This window comes from Geotrypetes seraphini, chromosome 14 (genome assembly GCF_902459505.1).
Source record: "Geotrypetes seraphini chromosome 14, aGeoSer1.1, whole genome shotgun sequence".
In the NCBI taxonomy this organism is placed as follows: Eukaryota; Metazoa; Chordata; class Amphibia; order Gymnophiona; family Dermophiidae; genus Geotrypetes; species Geotrypetes seraphini.
The window spans coordinates 59,148,511-59,167,986 of NC_047097.1; the positions used below are offsets into that span (position 1 = coordinate 59,148,511).

Consider the following 19,476-nt stretch of genomic DNA (forward strand, 5'->3'; position numbering starts at 1 on the left):
CAACTTGCACAGGAGAACACCGGTGTTGATGTGGAGGTATTCCTCAACAATGTACATCCATACCCTTGGATCTAGGACCGGTACCATCGGTGTATACGTCGCAGTATAGAAGACTTACTGCAACAAAATACTGCAATAAGGCTTGATGTTCATCGATGCTATGATGCAAGAAGATGGATGATGGAGACGGTACCGTTGTTGGATGTACTACACTTAACATGGATCAGTACCGATGCAGAACGATGCATGCAGAAGAGACACCAATACCATTTTACATCAAGTCTTATTGAAGGTGTCACAGGCATCAAAGTATGAAAGCCTGAGAAGCGATGCAGTTCAAAACGACAATTTGTATCGATATTCATCGATGAAGAAGAGGCACCAAGACCATATAACATCAAGTGATATCAAAGGTGCCAAAGGCGTTGAAGCATGAGTGCCTAAAAAGGCAATGAGCTTCAGAAATTACAAACTATATTACCCAGAAAGCCATGCATCAAATGGACTGATTGCTTAATTGGCAGGGCACTGTCCATTGTGATGTATCTTTGTCAACACAATGTTTGGTTGAAACATCGGTTACAGAAAGGCATGCATCAATTAGACTTGATGCTAATATGCCACCGAAGCAAGTAGATGGAGGTAACGGCAAGTCCCAGTCGCTGGAAGTCTAACTCCAGACCTATATGTTGAAATAGGAGGGGCCTTAGGCATCCGGGCCAATCAGAGCCTTAGACCCCTTCCTGGTGCATCCAGGGAGGGGCCTGAGGCTCTGATTGGCCCAGGTTGTATAAAGCCCCTCCCCTGGTTGTATAAAGGTCCTCCTATGAGAGGCCTTAAACAACTTGGGCCAATCAGCCTCAGGCCTCTACCTGGTGCATCCTAAGATGCACTAGGGAGGGGAAGGCCCATTTTAGACAATGCAGGCACCTGGGAGGAGGGATTCCGTGTCCCTCTAGATCATTTATTTGAGGTAAGTGGGAGGGGGGTCACTTGCCAGTGGGGGGAGAATGGGCATCTCTCCCACTGCAGGGGAGAGGTCACGGCAGGGATTTTTGGGCAGCGGGAGAGTGTGGCATCTCTCCCACTGCAGGGGGTGGGGTTATTGGTTGACAGTGGGAGAGTTTGAACATCTCTCCCACTGTTGGTTTTTTTTGGGGTGGTTGGGGGGGTTCTGCACATGTCTCCATTGCTATTACCAGCGATGGGCACATGCAAATTTATGGAATCTTCACTGCTGTCTTCCGACCTTATTTGCATGCGCAATTTTTTTGAGAATGTCTCGCTATTTTAGATTCGATATCAAAACAGCTGTGTTAGCAGACTATCGCTTTTTAACGCAGGTTTTTGAGAATCCTGGCTCACTAGCACAGCTGTTAACTGCATTACCATGATCTTATAAAAGTTTCTAATATAAAACATAAGATCTTGAATTAGAGTTAAAGCAACAGAACAATTTAGATTCTTCAGGATATACTCTTGCTTAACTGTTCAATGTCATCTGCTTTTGCTCATACTTTCAAGTCATTTTTTAAATTTTTTATTTGGAACTTTTTGGTTAGGGCATCTTAGAACAATACACAATAAACTTTATGTTTTGTAGAACAAAAATATATTATTTACATCTTTTGTTATTAACTTATATCCTTTGTTTAAAAATCAAATCTATATCAGTGTGAGACCTGTGTGGAGTTCTGAAGAGGATCAGAATAGCAGAACTCTATGACTAAACGAGTTCCTAATAGTGGGAGTGGCTGAGAAGGTCTCTTCAAGCAAATTTAAATGTCTGTACAGAGTGAATTATGCAAAGCTAATTTGATAAGCATTAGACGAGCCTTAGGAAGAAGCAGTCAGAGACGTTCCTGGAGAGCAAATGAGAGATTTTCTAGGACTAGTTCTGGTAACCAGTTTAGTCATCACTTTCTACAAAAACCTTAATCTTGTAAATGCTGTAACAAAGGAGCCTCACACAGTGAACATTGCAGCAGTTTAGACTGGAAGAGGTGAATACACAATTAATTTTGCTATCTTACAGAACAAAGAAAAACCATACTTTTCTCAGCAAACCCAGTGAAGCAGCCAGCAAGTCTGCAGCTGACAAAATTTCCCGATTTGCAAATCTCATTACTTGCTCTTGATTACTGATTCACAAAGATAATTCCTACCAGAGCATCCAACTAACTTTGGACTAGATTCACAAAGCAAACCGATCGTGGACCGATCATTTTGTGACCCGATCCACTTACCTCTCTGCTGATCCGATTCCGATCCGCGCATGCAAATGAGCGGAACAGCATGCAAAGTAGGCAGGGACGCGATTCACAAATCAAATTTTGCGAACTGACTGGGCTGGCCGATCAACTTAAGAAGCGACTGCTAGGGATCAATCGTAAACGTCCTTTCCAACTCTCCAGCTCCATTGCCGCCCTGCTCTCTGCTGCCCTGATCTCGCTGCCTTTACTCTGCAGAAGCCCTGGGACTGGATTTGGGGGAGAGTAGTGGCTGTTGGCTGCATTGTTTAGTTCCTCTCACTGCCCTGCTCTCTGCCCTTCTCCTGCCTTTCAGTCCCGCCTCGCCGCCCAGACTCTCCTCTTACCGCCCTACTCTCTGCCCCGAATCCAAACTCCCCCTGCTCTGCTACCCAGACTGATCTCTGCTGCCCCGACTCTCCTGCTCTCTGCCTCCTTCCCCGCAGTGTGAGCCCGCATGTTTAAAGTGGGGCTGCCCTATGCAGAGCAGCCCCGCTTTAAACCTGCGGGCTCGCACTGCAGAGAAGGCGGCAGAGAGCAGGAGAGTCACGGCCTGTGAGTTTAAGCGGCTGCTGCCGCCAGGGATCACCCTTCAAGGCAACTTTTGATAGCATGAGAGTCGGGCCCCCCCCCAAAAAAAAACCAACAACAACGGAGCAGAAACGAACACGAACGCATGCACAGACCATCTACAGGGAAAGCAGATGGTCTGCGCATGCTTCAGGATCGCACACTTGTGATCCGTGTCAGCGGATGGGGGCATTCTTCCGATCGCCCCCATTAGAATATTGCTGATTTCTGAATCCATCGGACTTGCCCGGATCGGACACGGATCACGATCGGGCAGGTAGTGACTCTAGCCTTTTAAGACAGAAAAAACCCAACATTTTTTTGTCTTTCTTGTATACTGCCTGCAAGCCCATAAGCTATTACATAAGATCATAAGAGTTGCCATACTGGAACAGACTGAAGGTCTATCCAGCCCAGTATCCTGTTTCCAACAGTGGCCAACTCAGGCCACAAGTACCTGGCAAGATCCCAAAGAGTAAAGCAGATTTTATGTTGCTTATTCTAGAAATAAGCAGTGAATTTTCCCACGTCCATCCTAAAAATGGCTTATGGACTTTTAGGAAATGATCCAAACCTTTTTTTTTAAACCTTGCTATGCTAACTGATTTCACCACATTCTCTGGCAATGAATTCCAGACTTTAATTACACGATTGAAGAAATATTTTCTCTGGTTTGTTTTAAATCTACTATTTAGTAGCTTCATCACATGCACTCGAATTCTAGTATTTTTGGAAAGAGTAAACAAGTGATTCATATCTACCCATTCCACTCCACTCATTATTTTATAGACCTCTGTCATATCTCTCATGAGCAGGTTCTTCTCCAAACTGAAGAGCCCTGGCTTCTTTAGCCTTTCCTTATTTGAGTACAGTGGGCATTTTCTGTCCCTGGAGGGCTCACAATCTATTGCAACTTTGTTCCAGAAGCAGTAGAGAGTTAAGGGGCCCTTTTACTAAACTACAGCAAAAAGTGGCCTTAGCACACACTTGTGCTGTTTTTCCCCCCATGCGCTAAGGCCATTTTTGCTGCAGGAATAGAATGGTCAATTTTTCCTTTTTTTTAAATTAATGGCTATACACTAATGATAGAAGTCTTTGATCTTTTTCTTTTTGTAATGGGTTTTTTGGTAGTTTGCTTATTTTGATCCATTCAGCCATTGTATAAGAAGAATATGCACTAATGTTGCCATTAATAAAATGTTTCTATGACTCTCCAAAGAAAAGAGCACATTGCAGAGTCCTGGTGAACCGGGACTCAAGGTGACCCTCGGAAGGAAGAATGTGGGCATAAGCCCAACTCCTGGTAAGCCCTCAAGAGCCAGAGTGACCAGTGGCCGGCGGCACCAGCAGAACAAGAGTGACTGGTGGCGGGAAAGTCTACAGGGACCTGTGCACCAGCAGGGCCAGAGTGACCAGTGGCTGAGTGAGGGTGATTGATGGTGGAAAGGTCCGCGGGGACCGGTGCACCAGCAGAGTGTGGATACTCCTTTGTCCACATTGCTTAAAAGGATCGGAGCTCGGCCTATTCCTTCAGGTAGGCAGCAGGAAGAAAAGACACCCAGCTGAACCAAAGTGCCTAAAGGGACTAGGATGACTACCAACCAACCACATATGGATTTGGGAAAATCCACTACTTTTTTCCTGTGATGAGCAAAAAAATCTGTTTTACTCTTGGGATTTTGCCAGATGGTTGGACCTTGATTGGCCATTGTTGGAAATAGGATACTGTGCCTGATGGACCTTCAGTCTGTCTCATTAGGGCAATGCCTATGTTCTTTAGTTTTTGGAAAGATCTATTTTGGCTGAATATCTTGGGGCAAGCACTTAAGTGCTGAATTCTTGACTTAAGCTTCTGGAAAAGAACATTTTGCAGAAAACACTGTGTGTATGAAAAAACTTCTGCAAAGGGCTAGCATTGCGGTTCGGGTGGCAGTATTGCAGGCCACCTGTTGCAGCACAAAGATCCAGGGTCAGAGCCCCTATTAATCAGTGAGGCTTGGAAGTAGAGAATGACATGGGGGACTGTTTACCGCGGTAAACCGTGGTCACTGCAGTAAATCCGCAGGAATGGAGACATTTGAAACTGGTTTACCGCAGGAACGTGGCCAAGACCTTTCACCGCCCCGCGGGAACGGGGACGAGACCTTTTATCACCCCGTGGGAGCAGTGAAAAGTCTTGCTCCTGTGGTAAAAAAAATTGTGCCTGTGTCAGACTCAGCATCTCCTCCCCAGCTCCTCTTGCACCTATTTTACCTTCAGGACAGCCATGCCATGATGAAGACAGAAGGAACCCAAAGCCTGAGACCAATGTGATTTAAAGAATAAAATTACCAGAATATTTCAGATTTGAAATATGTATCCTGCTAGAGCTGGGGATTGCAAAGCCCAGGCTGTGCTTCTTTAGCTTCCAGCTGGCTTAGGACTCTCTCTCTGACCAGGGGGCAGTTGCCCTAGTTTCTCGCCCCTAACACTATTCCTACCATGTGTGACTGAAGTATTCTGCTATCTTGATTTTTCTATGTGGCATTCTGTAGTAATTTGGATTGTTCAGTTTTCATTATAGTGGAGGGGATATTTGTGAAAGGGAGGGGAGACAGGGGTTTTGCTGATCCTTGCTCTGTATTATTTGTGTTTATAAAATGTGTGTCAAAGCAGCTCCTGATTGGATAAGGCCCAACTTAGTGCAGGAAGAGGCGGTCGAAGCATACTGCAAGTGATTTCCTGCACTCGCCAGCGCTCCGGCTGCTCTCTCCTGCTGCCCTCTCCATGTCAGCGGTTCGCGGTTGGAAAATACCGCAAATGACCGGGACCGCCAACCGCGAACGACCGGGGGAACACTGTATTGTCTGTTTTTATACTTTAATACACTTCTCCCTCCGTATTCGCGGTTTCAGCACTCGCAGTTTCACATATTCGTGATTTTTTGTTGGGTGACTCCGCCCCAAAAAAATTACATCATGATTAAAGTTCTTTTACTTTTGTTATACGGTAAAAAAGTTTAACTTTTACCAATATTCACTCTGCTTCCATGCTTTCTCCTACAAAATCAAAGTTTCAAAACTTTCACCCTGAAAATCGCTGGTTCACATCGTGCAAAGTGAAAAACGCTGCTTCCCAGCATCCATAGAGTGAAATGCTGCTTCCCAGCATGCATGGAGAAAATCGTTTGCCTGCTTAAAGCTTTCTGAATCGCTGCTTGCATGCTTAAAGTACTGTATCGTTATTCCACCAACATTGTGAATATTAATAGTATTTAGTAGTAGTCCTTTCACAAAACTTCAAATAATTATTGTATATGTTGTTCACGGTTTTAATAACAAAACCGCGAATAACATATACAATAGTTATTCACGGTTTTTCCATATTCGCGGCTATAGCTGGAACGTATCCACCGCGAGGGAGAAGTGTAAAATAAGTTCAGTATAAAACCATAACTATTTGAGGCTTGTATGGATGGGTTCTGACAGCTTGCAGGGCAGGGACAGGGAGTGCGGGGATGGGGCAGGGACGGGGCCTGAGCTCTCGGGGACAGGGACTGAGCTCGTGGGGATGGGGCAGGGATGGGGACCGATCTCATGGGACAGGAACGGTGATAAATTTTTTCCCTTTGTCATTCTGTACTTGGAAGTGCCATAGAATGTAAGGAGCAGACTGTCAATTCTGCAGCAAGAAGCACTAAGGGTGTGCCTCAGAGGAATGCTTAATAATCCATGTGTGCTATTGGGCAGGGTGGGGAGGGATTAAAAGTGGTAAAAATGCAAAAAAAACCCCAAAAAAACAAACTATAAACAGAACTGTAAAGTTCATGCCATAAAGTGCTAAATTAAATAATCTGACAAAAGTTCTGTAGGACTGTCACATAATATTTTTCTTGTTTTTTTTCCCCCCCCAGTTGATTTGTTCCCTTCCAGAAACTGCAGGAAACTAAAATCTTGGAAAACGTTGTGATTTACAAGTTTTTTTGTGTAAAATTGAAATTTTAGTTCTAAATAGCCCAAACAAGTGTTTAGAAGAGTAAAGGGATTGCTGGATAAGATGATTTGGGCCCCCTTTTATCAAATCAAACATACAGGTTTCAAGTACAACTGTGTTTAGATGAACAAGAGGAAAAGACCTCAGAAGCCTGCACCACAAAGAATATGAAATTCCAAACGTGGTTTTTGGAGACCTATGATAGAGAACCTGTCCTGCTGCTAACCACGTTTGGAATTTCATATTCTTTGTGGTGCAGGCTTCTGAGGTCTTTTCCTCTTGTTCATCTAAACACAGTTGTGCTTGAAAAACCCCTAACGCAGCTTGATAAACGGGGGCCTTAGTTAGATCCTAGGGAAAATACTAATTCAGGACTTAAACTGATTCCATACATATGGTCATGAAATAATTCTGTGACCATGCTGCAGCATTGTTTACACATACATAGATATTTATAGTGAGGAGAACTGCAAATTATTTATTGTAAAAGGAAGGAGCCTTAGCAGTATTACAATGCAAATATATGGTACCTAGCTCATAAAGTAATCTTTCTCTCTCTGTTTTATGATACAGATATGAAGATAGAGAGCATTTAGCTCTCACCTTTTCTCAGAAGTTCATGGTGAGTTACATTCAGGTACAGTAGGTATTTCTCCTGTCTCCATTGGGTTTACAATCTTAGTTTGTACCTAAGGCAGTGGAGGATTACCGTAAGTGAATTGCCCCAAATCACAAGGAATATCCCTAACCACACCCTCTCCAAAAGGAAACCATGCAATATGACGCCTGGACTTGCTTATCCATTCCTGTTCTAGCTGAGATTGTTTTTATGCGCCTTTTCTGAATTCATGTGCAATTTTAGGGCTCCTTTTGCTAAACCGTGGAAAAGCTGCTTATTGCAGGTCGGCGAGGCAAATGCTCGAACGCTCATTCAATTCCTATGAGTGTCGGAGCATTACCTCACCAGTCTGCAGAAAGAAGTTCTTCCGCAGTTTAGTAAAACCTAGCGTTAATTTGTTAGTTACTCTTATTTTCTGATTCCTGTTACTCTTTTTTTTCTTTCTATATGTTTCACCTTACATCCTATGCTGTCCATTAAGATATTTTATAGTATATTGTGTGGACACTATAAGGAGTATACTGTGCCATAGTATGATAGTATGTACGGTTATGTGAATATTTTTACTACTGTAATGATCGGTTGCCTATGTCTGGGTTATTCTTGCTGTACATCATCTTGGGTGAATTTCTTTTAAAAGCAATAAATAAATAAGGAGTGGCAGGGTGATTTGAACCTGACTTCCCTCGTTCTCAACCCATTGCTCTAATCATTTGGTTGCTCCTAATGAAAGAATTATACAAAAAGAGGTGGAGAATTGTCTCTCTGGGGGGCAAAATAATGCTCAAAAAAATGGAACAGAATAGGATAAAACATAGGGCTCATTTTAGTAAGCCGCGTTAGGGCCTTAACGTGCGGAATAGCCCGCGCTAGACCTTAATGCCAGCATTGAGCTGACGTTATTCTAGAAGCGCGCGCAGTTTAGCGTGTGGTAAATTTTTTGCACGCGCTAAAAACGCTAGCGCACCTTAGTAAAAGGAGCCTGTAGTGTAGGGGAACAACTGGTGAAGAAACACATCAAGGTTGAAAACGGGCAAGATCAGAATGGGGGATTCCAGAGAAATAAGCCCCCCAAAATGGCTCAATACATTTCTATGGGATAGAGAGTTTTTTTGCTTTGGTAGCATATAAACTCTATACAGTGAAACATAGAAGTTAGAGAATTCCTTTTTTTAAACTGCCCCTAATATTTTACTTTCCAACCCATCAGACTCCCTCTCCCCTACTGTAAACTGCCCACACAACCCAAAACCTGCTTTACTATCCAGCAACCCCCCCCCCCAACTACCTCCAGCAATTGCCCCACCACCCTTCAAACTGTCCCAACCACAAAAACTACCCTCTACAACTGCCCCATAACACCATACTGCTCCACTGTTCAATAAACTGCCTCACCCCCAAAACCTACCCCCTGTAACTGCCCCACTCCCAAAAATGCCCTCTATAACTGCCCCAACCCCATCAACCCTGACTACACTCTCAAAAGCCATTCCCTGTAACTGTCGGCCTGCCTGCCAGCCAGTCTGCAAACTGCCCCACCCCTAAAAACAGCCCCGTACAACCGTCCCACCACCTTTCAAATTACCCCATTCCAATAAACTACTTCCATGGCTACCCCATCACCTCACAAACTGCCCCTACTCACAAAAACTATCCCTTACAGCTTCCCTGCACACAAGCAGGTACATGTACATTACATGGGTTGGAAAGAATTCTATGAGCCATGCTTTCTTCACTTGTTTAAAAAGTTTGTTTGTTTGTTTTTATGCAGACACCAAGTAAATGCTATTGAAACTTAGCAGCCCCTTGTTCCACTTCAGCAATGATGTGATTTCAATTAATTTCCTTTTCTCTTAGAGCCAATAATTCATCAACCTTGAAATAAATCTCTAAGCCATCATCACCTCTCCAACCAACTACAGTAATTATTTATTCAATTTAAATTATTTATTTATCTGAAATAAGTTCAAGAAAAAAATATTGAAAATAGAGTATTGAGCACTGAGCACTTTAAAAGTTGAAGAAGTAATAGCAAAATTATAATGCAAGAAATAATATAAAAATTACAGAATTAATATTGAGCTAGTGACGATTTTCCCACATAAAGCTCACCGCCATGAAAGTTTATTGAAGACGTGGAGTGGTGGTGCTTAGGCTCAGAAGAAGAAAAAATAAATTACTGTAGTTGGTTGGAGAGGTGATGATTGCTTAGAGATTTATTTCAAGATTGAAACTTACCCCCCTCTTCTACGACACTGCGCATAGGAACTCAATGAGCATCGAGAGCAGCGAGGGCCATTCATTGCAGCTCTCTGCGCTAAAAAACGCTAACGCGGTTTCATAGAAGAGGAGGTTAGCAGGGCATATCTTTTGTAAGCTACTAGAGGAAGGTAATGATCTACCTTTTGACCTGAGCACTGTGTATTGATGCACCTTCTTGTCCAGTTATTCTGTTTTGACTAGATTGTAAGCTCTTTTAAGCAGGGACTGTCTCTTCTGTGTTTTGATGTACAGCACTGTGTATGTCTAGTAATGCTAAAGAAATGATTAGTAGTGGTTGTAGTAATTTTCAATAGATTGCTGAGATAATGCATGCTAAGTGCAGATTCTATAACAAATACCGCATTTAGGTATTTACTGCATTTACACATCTAACTTTAGGCATATGCAATTAGTCAGCCATATGGTTGGCATAAGTGCATGTGCCTGACTATAGGCAGTTAAATGCATAAATACTAATATCCTATAACCTGCGCACATGCCTGACATGTACCCATCCACCCAGGTTCACACCCTCTTTGGAGTTAAGCACGCTGAAATTTGAGTGTGCAACTAATAGAATACCATCTAAGTGCAAATTAACAATTTTGAACTTAGATGTTTTCTCTCTCTAAGAAACAAACACACACACTTTCTCGCTCTGAGAAACACATATATTCTCTGGGTACCTTCTCTCTCTCCCATCAATAAAACTAAAAGATAAGGTAGCAGGTATTTTTAATCTTGCTTTTCTGACGGTCACCTTATCTAGTGTGCTCAGGAGTAATTGTAAATATTTGTATATATTCATCCTTAATTTTAAAACAGTAATAAAACAAATTGTATTTTTCAATGCCTGATCTTTAGTATATGTTTTATAAGTTTATTTAGTTGGGTCATTTTCTCATATGCCAACTATTAAAAATACTGGACTTCTTAAGCATTTCCAGGTAACTAGCTAGGATCGGTATAAAATAGTGGTTCCCAACCCAATAATCCTCAAGACACATCTAGCCAGTCAGATTTTCAGGATACACACAATGAATATGCATAAGCTAGAGGTAGCACATGCAAATTTATTTCATGCATATTCATTGTAGATATCTGGAAAACCTGATTAGTTTAGTAAGGACAGAGGACTAGGTTGAGAACCCCTCCTATCAAACATTGCCAATCTAATTCTCTAGGTACATCTACCGGTAGTCCAGTGGTCTCAAACTTGCGGCCCGCCAGGTACTTTTTGAAGCCCTCGGTATGTTTATCATAATCACAAAAGTAAAATAAAAGTTTCTTGATCATATGTCTCTTTAGCTATAAATAATAATAATAATAATAACTTTATTTTGTATACCGCAATACAACACAATATTATTATTAAGACTTAGCCAAAAGAACATAAGAAGTTGCCTCCGCTGAGGCAGACCAGAGGTGCATCTCGCCCAGCGGTCCGCTCCTGCGGCGGCCCATCAGGTCCATTGCCTGAGCAATGGTCCCAGACTGTCCCTATAACCTACCGCTACTCTTATCTGTACCCCTCAATTCCTTTATCCTCTAGGAACCTATCCAAACCTTCTTTGAAGCCTTGTAACGTGCTCCGGCCTATCACAGCCTCCGGAAGCGCGTTCCATGTGTCCACCACCCTCTGGGTGAAAAAGAACTTTCTGGCATTTGTTTTAAACCTGTCTCCTTTTAATTTTTCCGAGTGCCCCTTTGTACTTGTGGTTCCCCGTAATCTGAAAAATCTGTCCCTGTCTACTTTTTCTATACCCTTCAGGATCTTGAAGGTTTCTATCATGTCTCCTCTAAGTCTCCGCTTTTCCAGGGAGAACAGCCCCAGCTTTTTCAGTCTGTCAGTATATGAGAGATTTTCCATACCTCTTATCAGTTTAGTTGCTCTTCTCTGGACTCCCTCAAGTACCGCCATGTCCTTTTTGAGGTACGGCGACCAATACCAATAAAGAGTTTTACCTCATGCAAAATTGTCATTTCTTTAATAAGACATTAACTATTTTTTTTTCTGAGGCCCTCCAAGTACCTACATATCCAAAAAGTGACCCTGCAAAGGGTTTGAGACCACAGATCTAGTCCCATTTGGTTTTCAGGATATCCATAATGAATGTGTTAGATTTGCATACAGTTAAGGCACTGCATGCAAATTTCTATCATGTATATTCATTGTGGCTACAGTACCCTGAACATTTTTTTATGATGTTACTAAATAAAAGAATGTGATTTACTATTTTAAAGAAGTCAACAAAAAACTAGTGCTTGCTTTTGGTTTGATTAATAGCCTGGTCTCCCTTTATGCACCTCCATTCAAGCAATTAAAAGAAGCAGATTAAGCAGCTAAATTACCAGGACAGCCAACCCATGAACTCGCTGCTGTAAAACATAACCTTGAACACCTAAACAAACAAAAAGGTTTCATGATTATTCTTGCTGCTACTATTGCTTTATTGCAGGCTTATCCAACCTTTGTCCCTGGGACCAGAACCCGGCCCTCTGTGCTTTTTCCTGGCCCTCAGAAGCTTGGTAATTCATGTGTTTATAGCAAGATTCAGAGGAGCCAACTTTTGAAAATAATTGGAGGTACTGAACTCAAAACTCACAGCAAATTTCCCCTCACCCAGCAAAACAAATCAAAAAACATCTTTGAATGACCAGTCCATATCTAAATGTCAAGAGCAGGGCAGGTAATGTGGACAAATCAAAAGCTATGGTCCTGCCACTCTCTCCTCCCTCTCTCAGCTTGTAAACATCTTTTTAAAAATCATTTCTGTGGTGCTGAAAAGCGTATGCAGCATTGTACATTTAATATATAGTAGACAGTCCCTGCTCAGAAGAGCTTACAATCTAATTTGGACAGACAGGACATCTCAGTGTTGGGGAGATTCTGGTAGAAGAAATGATACAATGGGTATAAGTATCATACTCTCTCTCTCTCCATTTAGGCCATCACTTTTCCCTAACCAGTCCCTCAGCTCATCATCTACACCAGTGGTTCCCAACCCTCTCCTGGAGGACCACCAGGCCAGTCGGGTTTTCAGGATAGCCCTAATGAATATGCATGAGAGAGATCTGCATATAATGGAGGTGCCAGGCATGCAAATCTGCTCCATGCATATTCATTAGGGCTATCCTGAAAACCCGATTGGCCTAGTGGTCCTCCAGGACAGGGTTGGGAACCACTGATCACATACTTTTCCTTCAATTTTTTACTTTCCCTTAATTTCTTTTTCATCTTTGCTCCTCCTTGTCCTCTTTCTATTCCTCTGTACTTTCTTTGCACTTTTTAATTTGTTCTTCTTTTGCACAGGCATAATTTGATGTTTTATATTTGAGAGCAGGGAGTTTAATAGCTCTCTTCTTGTTCCACTCTCTAAAATCTTTTTAGCCTGTTCTGCTTCTCCTTTCCCCTTGACCCAGACTTCTATTTCCCTAACCAATTGCTGTTTGATACAGGCTTAGCTCACCCATCCCTTCACTGTTTTCCACTTCTCACTTTCCTCTACAGGTGAGACTTCCTTTCCTTGGTAGGTTGAACTCATTTTCAATTTGTGACTCCCTATTGACCACAGGGAAGGATCATTTCCCTGCTCTGCTCTCCTGGCTCCAGGCACATTCCTGTTTTCTGGGATTGCTTCCCATTTTGCACTGCCTCTGGTACTTACAGATTCCATGCCAATGAACACCCTCTGCGTGATCTTGTTCTGATTTTTTTTCTTCCTAATTTAATCTCTTCTGCTACTTCCATCCCTCCAACCTGATCCTCTCTCTTCTCAGAACCCTTTTCTAAGCCCCTTGCTCTTTGAACCCCACACCATTCATCTCCCTGTCCTCATGTTCTTCTTTCTTCAGCTCATCCCTCACCCACTTATCTTTGTATCATAGCCCATGCGCCCATGCCTTCCTCAGCTTGTATTCACTTAAGCTCTGTTCTCCCTTTTATTATCCATACTAGTCGTTAAGCCCGTTACATTAACGGGTGCTAGAATTTATGTCTGTCTGTATTTTTCTTTCTGTCTCTTTCCTCCCTCCATTTCCCTGTGTAGCGCTGTCTCTGCTTTCTTCCTCAGTCTGCACTCTCAAGCTGTAACATTACTGCTTAGCTTTTTCTCCCTGCAAGCATCTCTGCTCTAGCCCCCTGTCCTTCTGTGACTGTCTGTGTGTCTCTCTCTACTTGTGCACTGTTTGTTTGTTTTTTTCAATCTCTCTTTAGCTCCTGATCCCCTCTCACTGACCCTTGCCGACTGCATGTAATTCCGGTTAGGTTTCCATGGCAACCCTGCTCGCGGGTCTGTTCGGTAGGGCCGTTTTTTCGGGTCTGCCAGCGCCGGGTGGGGAAGAGTCCTGGCTCCTTTTTTGGTTTGGGCGCGTGCAGAGGGGCTCAACAGCGCACAACCACCTTTCCTTCCCTCCCTCCATCAGGTGCAGTGCAGCTCCACCAATGTTAAAAGCAGCCGCATCGAAATCAGAGGCCTGCCACTGCCGTAGCACGTTCCCCTCTGCCTTGGTCCCGCCCCTTCTCTGACATATGGGACCGCGGCAGAGGGAACGTGTTACGGTGGCGGCAGGACTCCAATTTCAAAGCAGCTGCTTTTAACATAGGCGTAGCTGAACTGTACCTGATGGAGGAAGGGAAGGAACGGTGGGGCAAATTTCGTCAACGGCAGTCCTTGTGCGGTTCGAGAGAGGGGGGGTGGTGGAGTCAGCGACTTGCAGCTTCGCGTGCCTCCCACCCCCCCTTCCCTCCGGCTCCACCGCCGATAGTCTCCACCTGCATTGCCCCTGGCGCAGCACTCACCGGCCCGTCGGGCGGGGAACGGAGGAACAGGTTCAGGGCTGCCAGGGGGGGAGGAGTGAGTCCGGCTGAGACTGGCAGGAAGAGGAAGGCGTAGCAGGTGAGCCGGCACCGAAAAAAACTTTAAAGAGCCAGCCAGACCGTGAGTGCGAGCTGTTGTAAGTTTGCATGTGCACTCTTGCCGGCCACGGACATACGGATCACGGAAGCACGCGGATTAGAGTGCGCATGCGCCGCCTACGGTTTTATTATATAGATATCTTCCCTCAGCCTCTCTTCCTCTCACAACCCATCTCTTCTAGTTCTCAGGGTTACCATATTTGTGAAGGCAAAAAAAAGAGGACCCTGCCCATGGCTCTGCCTCCACCCTTCGCTCATTTCCTTGGTTCCCCCTTTAGCCCTTTTAGTGCTTCTCTCTCTCTCTCCCCCTGCAGGTGGTTCTTTCTCCTTCCAATACCCCTCCTGCGAGTGCTTGGATTGGGGAGACAGATACCAGATCTGAGGGAAGGAAAGGAGAGAGATGATAAAAACCACCTGGGGGAAGGAAAGATGGAAGGGAAGAAGACAGAGATACCAGACTATGGGGGGATTGGAGGGAAGCAGATGGGTGCCAGACTAATGGGGGGGGGGGGAAGAGATAGTAGGGAGAGGCAGAGCATATGGAAAAGGCAGAGAGAAGGCAGACAGTGGATGGAAGGAATTGAATGAGGAGAAGATGAGAGCAGAAAGCTGAAACCAGACGACAAAGGTAGAAAAATAATTTCTATTTTTCTTTTTTTTTTTGCTTTAGGATAAAATAGTATATTAGTTGTATTGATAAACATTTATAAACAAAGCCCTGCCAGCTGAAGATCTTTCTCTAGTTCGGCAGCTAGAACTTTGATTTATAAAATGGCAATTGTACAGAATATTGTTTCTTTTTATACTTTAATAAAATAAGTTCAGTATAATACTATTTGAGGCTTGTGTGGATTGGTTCAGATGGTTTGCGGGGACAGGAACTGAGCTTGCGGGGACGGGACAGGGATGGGGATGAGCTCATGGAAAAGGGGCAGAGACGGGGGGACAAATATTTTCACCGTGTCATTCTCTAGTCTGACCAATAGTGTCTCCTAAACTACTGGTCCTTGTTTTGCAGCTTATTGGCTGGCTAATGTCTGACCAATGGGCTGCAGGAGGAAGGGGGAGCAGTAGCTAGAGACACTGCCTTTCTTCCTGCTTTGTCCTGCAACTTTACATTGGGAAGATTTCAGCTTTCATGTCTGGGCAGTGCTGGGAAAAATGTTGGGGTTGCTGTAGCACCCACAGAATTGGCAGAATTCCTGCTTCCCCGTCATGACTCATATCTCTGTAAGTTTGAACCAAATAGCTGCATGCAGTGAGCCAAGACATGCTGGGGAAGCAGGATGTCCATAATCTGTTCTGCAACTGAAGGTGAGGGGAAAGCAGGGCGGGGGCGGGGGCGGGGGAGGGTTTACACCAGAGAGAGCAAGTACACTGGATGAGTCTGTGGGTAGATATATGAGAAACTGGCTGGGAGAGGACAAAGCATATGGCAAAATGCAACGGTGCTTGTTTTGGTCCTCCAAGTGTTACAAAATATAAAATGTGGCCCCCTGATAGAAAAAGGTGGAATAAGCTTGCAATAAAACTAGGATGTCTCAATTTTGTTCTCCTTTTTCTGGAGCCATATGGTAACCCTAAATAAAGGCTTTAGGGGCGGCCTTCATAAACCAGGTTACAACCTGCTGCTTTGGCTTCTTTTCTCTTGCAGCCTTCCTCAAACACTTTCGCTATTGTCCCTTTAAGGCGTGTCGCTACCTTCCACAGGCAGATAACAACCTTAGCAGAGACATCAGAAAATCCATTTGGGAAACAATACTCTCAGTCAGTTAAAACAAAAATCCCACTACCAATATTCAGAATGTTGCAAATATAATTTTAAAAAAAACCCCTTTTGCTCTATTATGATTTGCTTATCGCTCCTATTAAAAAATTAGTTGTTCCGTCGTCTCCTACTTTTTTTTTGTTATTGTACAAGGAAGTTTTCCATTGGTTGGCGGTCGGACCCTGATTGATAATCACCTGCTATTGGCTGGCAGGGAAAATGACGTCACCGGCAGAGGTAAGGCTGGGCTTTAGTGTTGCAGCCAGCTCAGGCTGCATTAGGGCTTTTATTTTTTTGGGTAATGCCTGCGTCCTACTTCCATTTTAGGTGTTGGGTCTGAAACCAGTGAAAAGGAAGAGGTAGAAGGAGGGGTAGGGGGGGGAAACTTTTACAGATTTACCTTTTTTTACGGTTGCAAAAGAGTGAGCTGTTCATATTTTATTTTTTTAAGCTCTTAAAGTCTGCCTTGGCTCCTGATTTATTTATTTTTTCTAAAAGAGAGCCCAGGATAAGGGTTTTTTTTTTTCTTTTCCTTTTGGATGTTGTTCCCTGGAAGAGCGAAGGATAAAGGGAGCGGAAGAAGAGTCAGGGATCACAGCTGGCTGAGAGTTTCAGGAGCGCTCTTTGTGTGCTAAGGCTTTGGGGGGATTCTTTTCTCGTCCCGTTGGAAACTGCCCCCTTTTTTTGTCCTGTTACTTTGTTGGAAGAGGACAGCCCCGAAGAAGCAAGATAAAGAGAAGAACCCTGCAAAAGCTTCTGGGAGGTGAGCCTGCACATTTGCTGCAAATCTGTTGTTGCTGAGTTGCATGCAGCATTTGCTGCCGTTCTTTTTTTTTTGTTGGGGGGGGGGGGAGGTGTTGTGTGGTGAAGTTCTTGTTTAAGGGGGAAGCGGCGCCGCGCAGGCTGTGGCTTGTTTCATGCCTTTCGATGACGGGTCTCTCTCTTCACGGGACGTTTTGGTGGAGGCTGCGAGCACGAGGGTTCGGGGTGCGAGTCGCAGCCTTTCTCCCTGGGCGGGGTCCCTGCGCAGGTAGGACTGGGTGTGTATGGCTGCGTGCTTGGGAAACGCTGACTCCCGGCTCGCTTTCGCTCTCTCACCTCCACTTCTTCCGCCTGGCCAGGTGTCGGCCGAGCCGGATTCGTGAACGTTGGTGGGGAGGTCCCGCGTTTCGTGAAATGCTGTCGTTGGTTTTTTTGGGGGGAGGGGGGGGGCTCTCGCTTTCTGCTTTCACCTGCACGGAGAAGCTCTGCGGGGGTCTTTAAGGGGGACCGGCGCGCGGTGTTTATCGCCATATTCTCAAACAAGCAGACGGAAGAGTTCCTCGCTTTGGGGGGTAAAAGCACAAGACGACAAAAAAGGCAAGGTGGATGCCTCAACAACCCCCCCAAAAGCCTTTATTAGAAACAATAGGTCCTATTGTGTCTAATAGAGACTTTTTGGGGGGTTCTTAAGACACCCACCTTGCTTTTTTTTTTGCTGTCTCTCGCCACATTCCCACCATCACAATGAAAAAAGCCCTTAGGTTTCTCACCCCCCCCCCTTACATACACATCTAATTTTTTTGGGGGGTGGGGGTGTTGAATAGTTTGAAAAATTTTTCCCCAAACCACAGCTGTGGTTTCGTTTGAGAGCTCTTAAATCTACTTTCAGGGCCTAACGCATGTCTCTGTCGGCTGTTTTCTTGCTCGGTAATATGTGGTCGAGGTTTAATGATGATAGTTTTCCCTTTGAAGCACTTAGCTTAAAGTTGAAGTAAATTAATTCAAGCTTTCCCACTATTCAACCTCATCTTTCTTTAAATTGTTGAACATAGCTATTGTTTTGTTATACTGTATTTTGTAAGTCACTCCTACGTAGCCACTCCCACTGTTCTGAATCTTAGTCAAAGGTTTACTCTTATTTAGCATAACCCCTCAGACATTACCGTGGTGTGTCTTTAACTGGAGTGTAATGTTTTTACAAAAGTGCCCTAGAGAACATAGAACAAAGGGATCTAAAGCTAAAAGAAGAAAACGGGCAATTGGTGCTTTACATAGATACATATATATAAATGTATAATTTGAGCCTGTAGGCTTTGCCTCCATCCTGCCTTGACCAGGTCTTTAATGGATCCATGTAGTCTGGTACCGTATGGTCAAATGACCTCATCCTCAATCCCCACCTCCTAACGTAGGTAGTCAAGAAGAGACCAGACTGCCGCTGATTCACTATTATGCTTCTAAACAGAGAACAGCTTTTCCAGAATCTGTTTATTCTTAATTGGTTGCTTAGCTGTAATACAGCACAAGGATCCTATTGTGGCCCATGGGGTGATGGAAGGAAGCCCTTGTGTTTAACTCAGAGAGAAGATTTTGGTTTAAGCCCAAACGTTCTCACACAATTTGACCATTCTCTTCTACTTCTAGATACAGAGCTTGGCTCTTTATATTTTTTATACCACCTACTACTTAAACTTACAGTGATATAAAATGTACATAGCACTGCACAGAAATGGAAGAATTCCTAGTCAGAAACTTGCTGTCTGTCCATTCCTATAACTGCTTTTAGATCAGGAATAAGTGTTTTCTCCATGTTGTGTTCTGACTGTGATACCGAGGGAACAAGCAGTGCATATACAAAAGCAACTGAAAGTGTCCTTAATACATGGGTTACTATACTACCCCAGTTCTAGTATATTTTTCTTGGTCATTTAAATTCACCCCTTTCCGTAATTGCAAGGGGTTGGGTTTTGCTGGTACCTAAGGATACCTGCATGACCAATAACATTTCTTTGATAGGCTGGTTGCTGGTGTGGTTCTTCTAAGATTTCTAGATATAAGTGTTCATATAACTTATAGGTAGGATGTGCAACAATCATACTAATATGAGTACAGGTATTTGTTTCAGCTGCAGGAATAGAATTTAAATAGCAACTAGATCTGTTTGGAAGACTTCGAGTATAATAATGTATGTTAATAATGAGGTCTTGAGTTTATAAGCCCTTTTTGGGCAGAGAAATACTGCTATACTTGAAGTTATTAAATAGCCTTGGGCTACCAAAGAGTGTGAGCTACATATAAACTTTAACTTGCAATAAACATATCGTTTTAAAGTCTCCATTGAGAGAAATCGGGTTTG

General features: G+C 43.7%; 1 protein-coding gene across 8 annotated transcripts in view; it reads left to right on the plus strand.

Annotated features, from left to right (window-relative positions):
• Window positions 1-19,476, plus strand: part of CTNND1 (catenin delta 1) — a 137,906-nt gene that overhangs the window by 1,492 nt on the left and 116,938 nt on the right. For 2 of the 8 annotated variants that reach the window (XM_033919702.1, XM_033919699.1), the window contains exon 2: window positions 7,365-7,413. In XM_033919702.1, the coding sequence (XP_033775593.1) occupies window positions 7,365-7,413 (49 nt within the window). Of the gene's footprint in view, window positions 1-874; window positions 974-7,364; window positions 7,414-16,662; window positions 17,122-17,324; window positions 17,389-19,476 lie in introns of those variants that run through there. The other 6 variants (XM_033919698.1, XM_033919701.1, XM_033919700.1 and 3 more) reach the window with 5 other exon arrangements.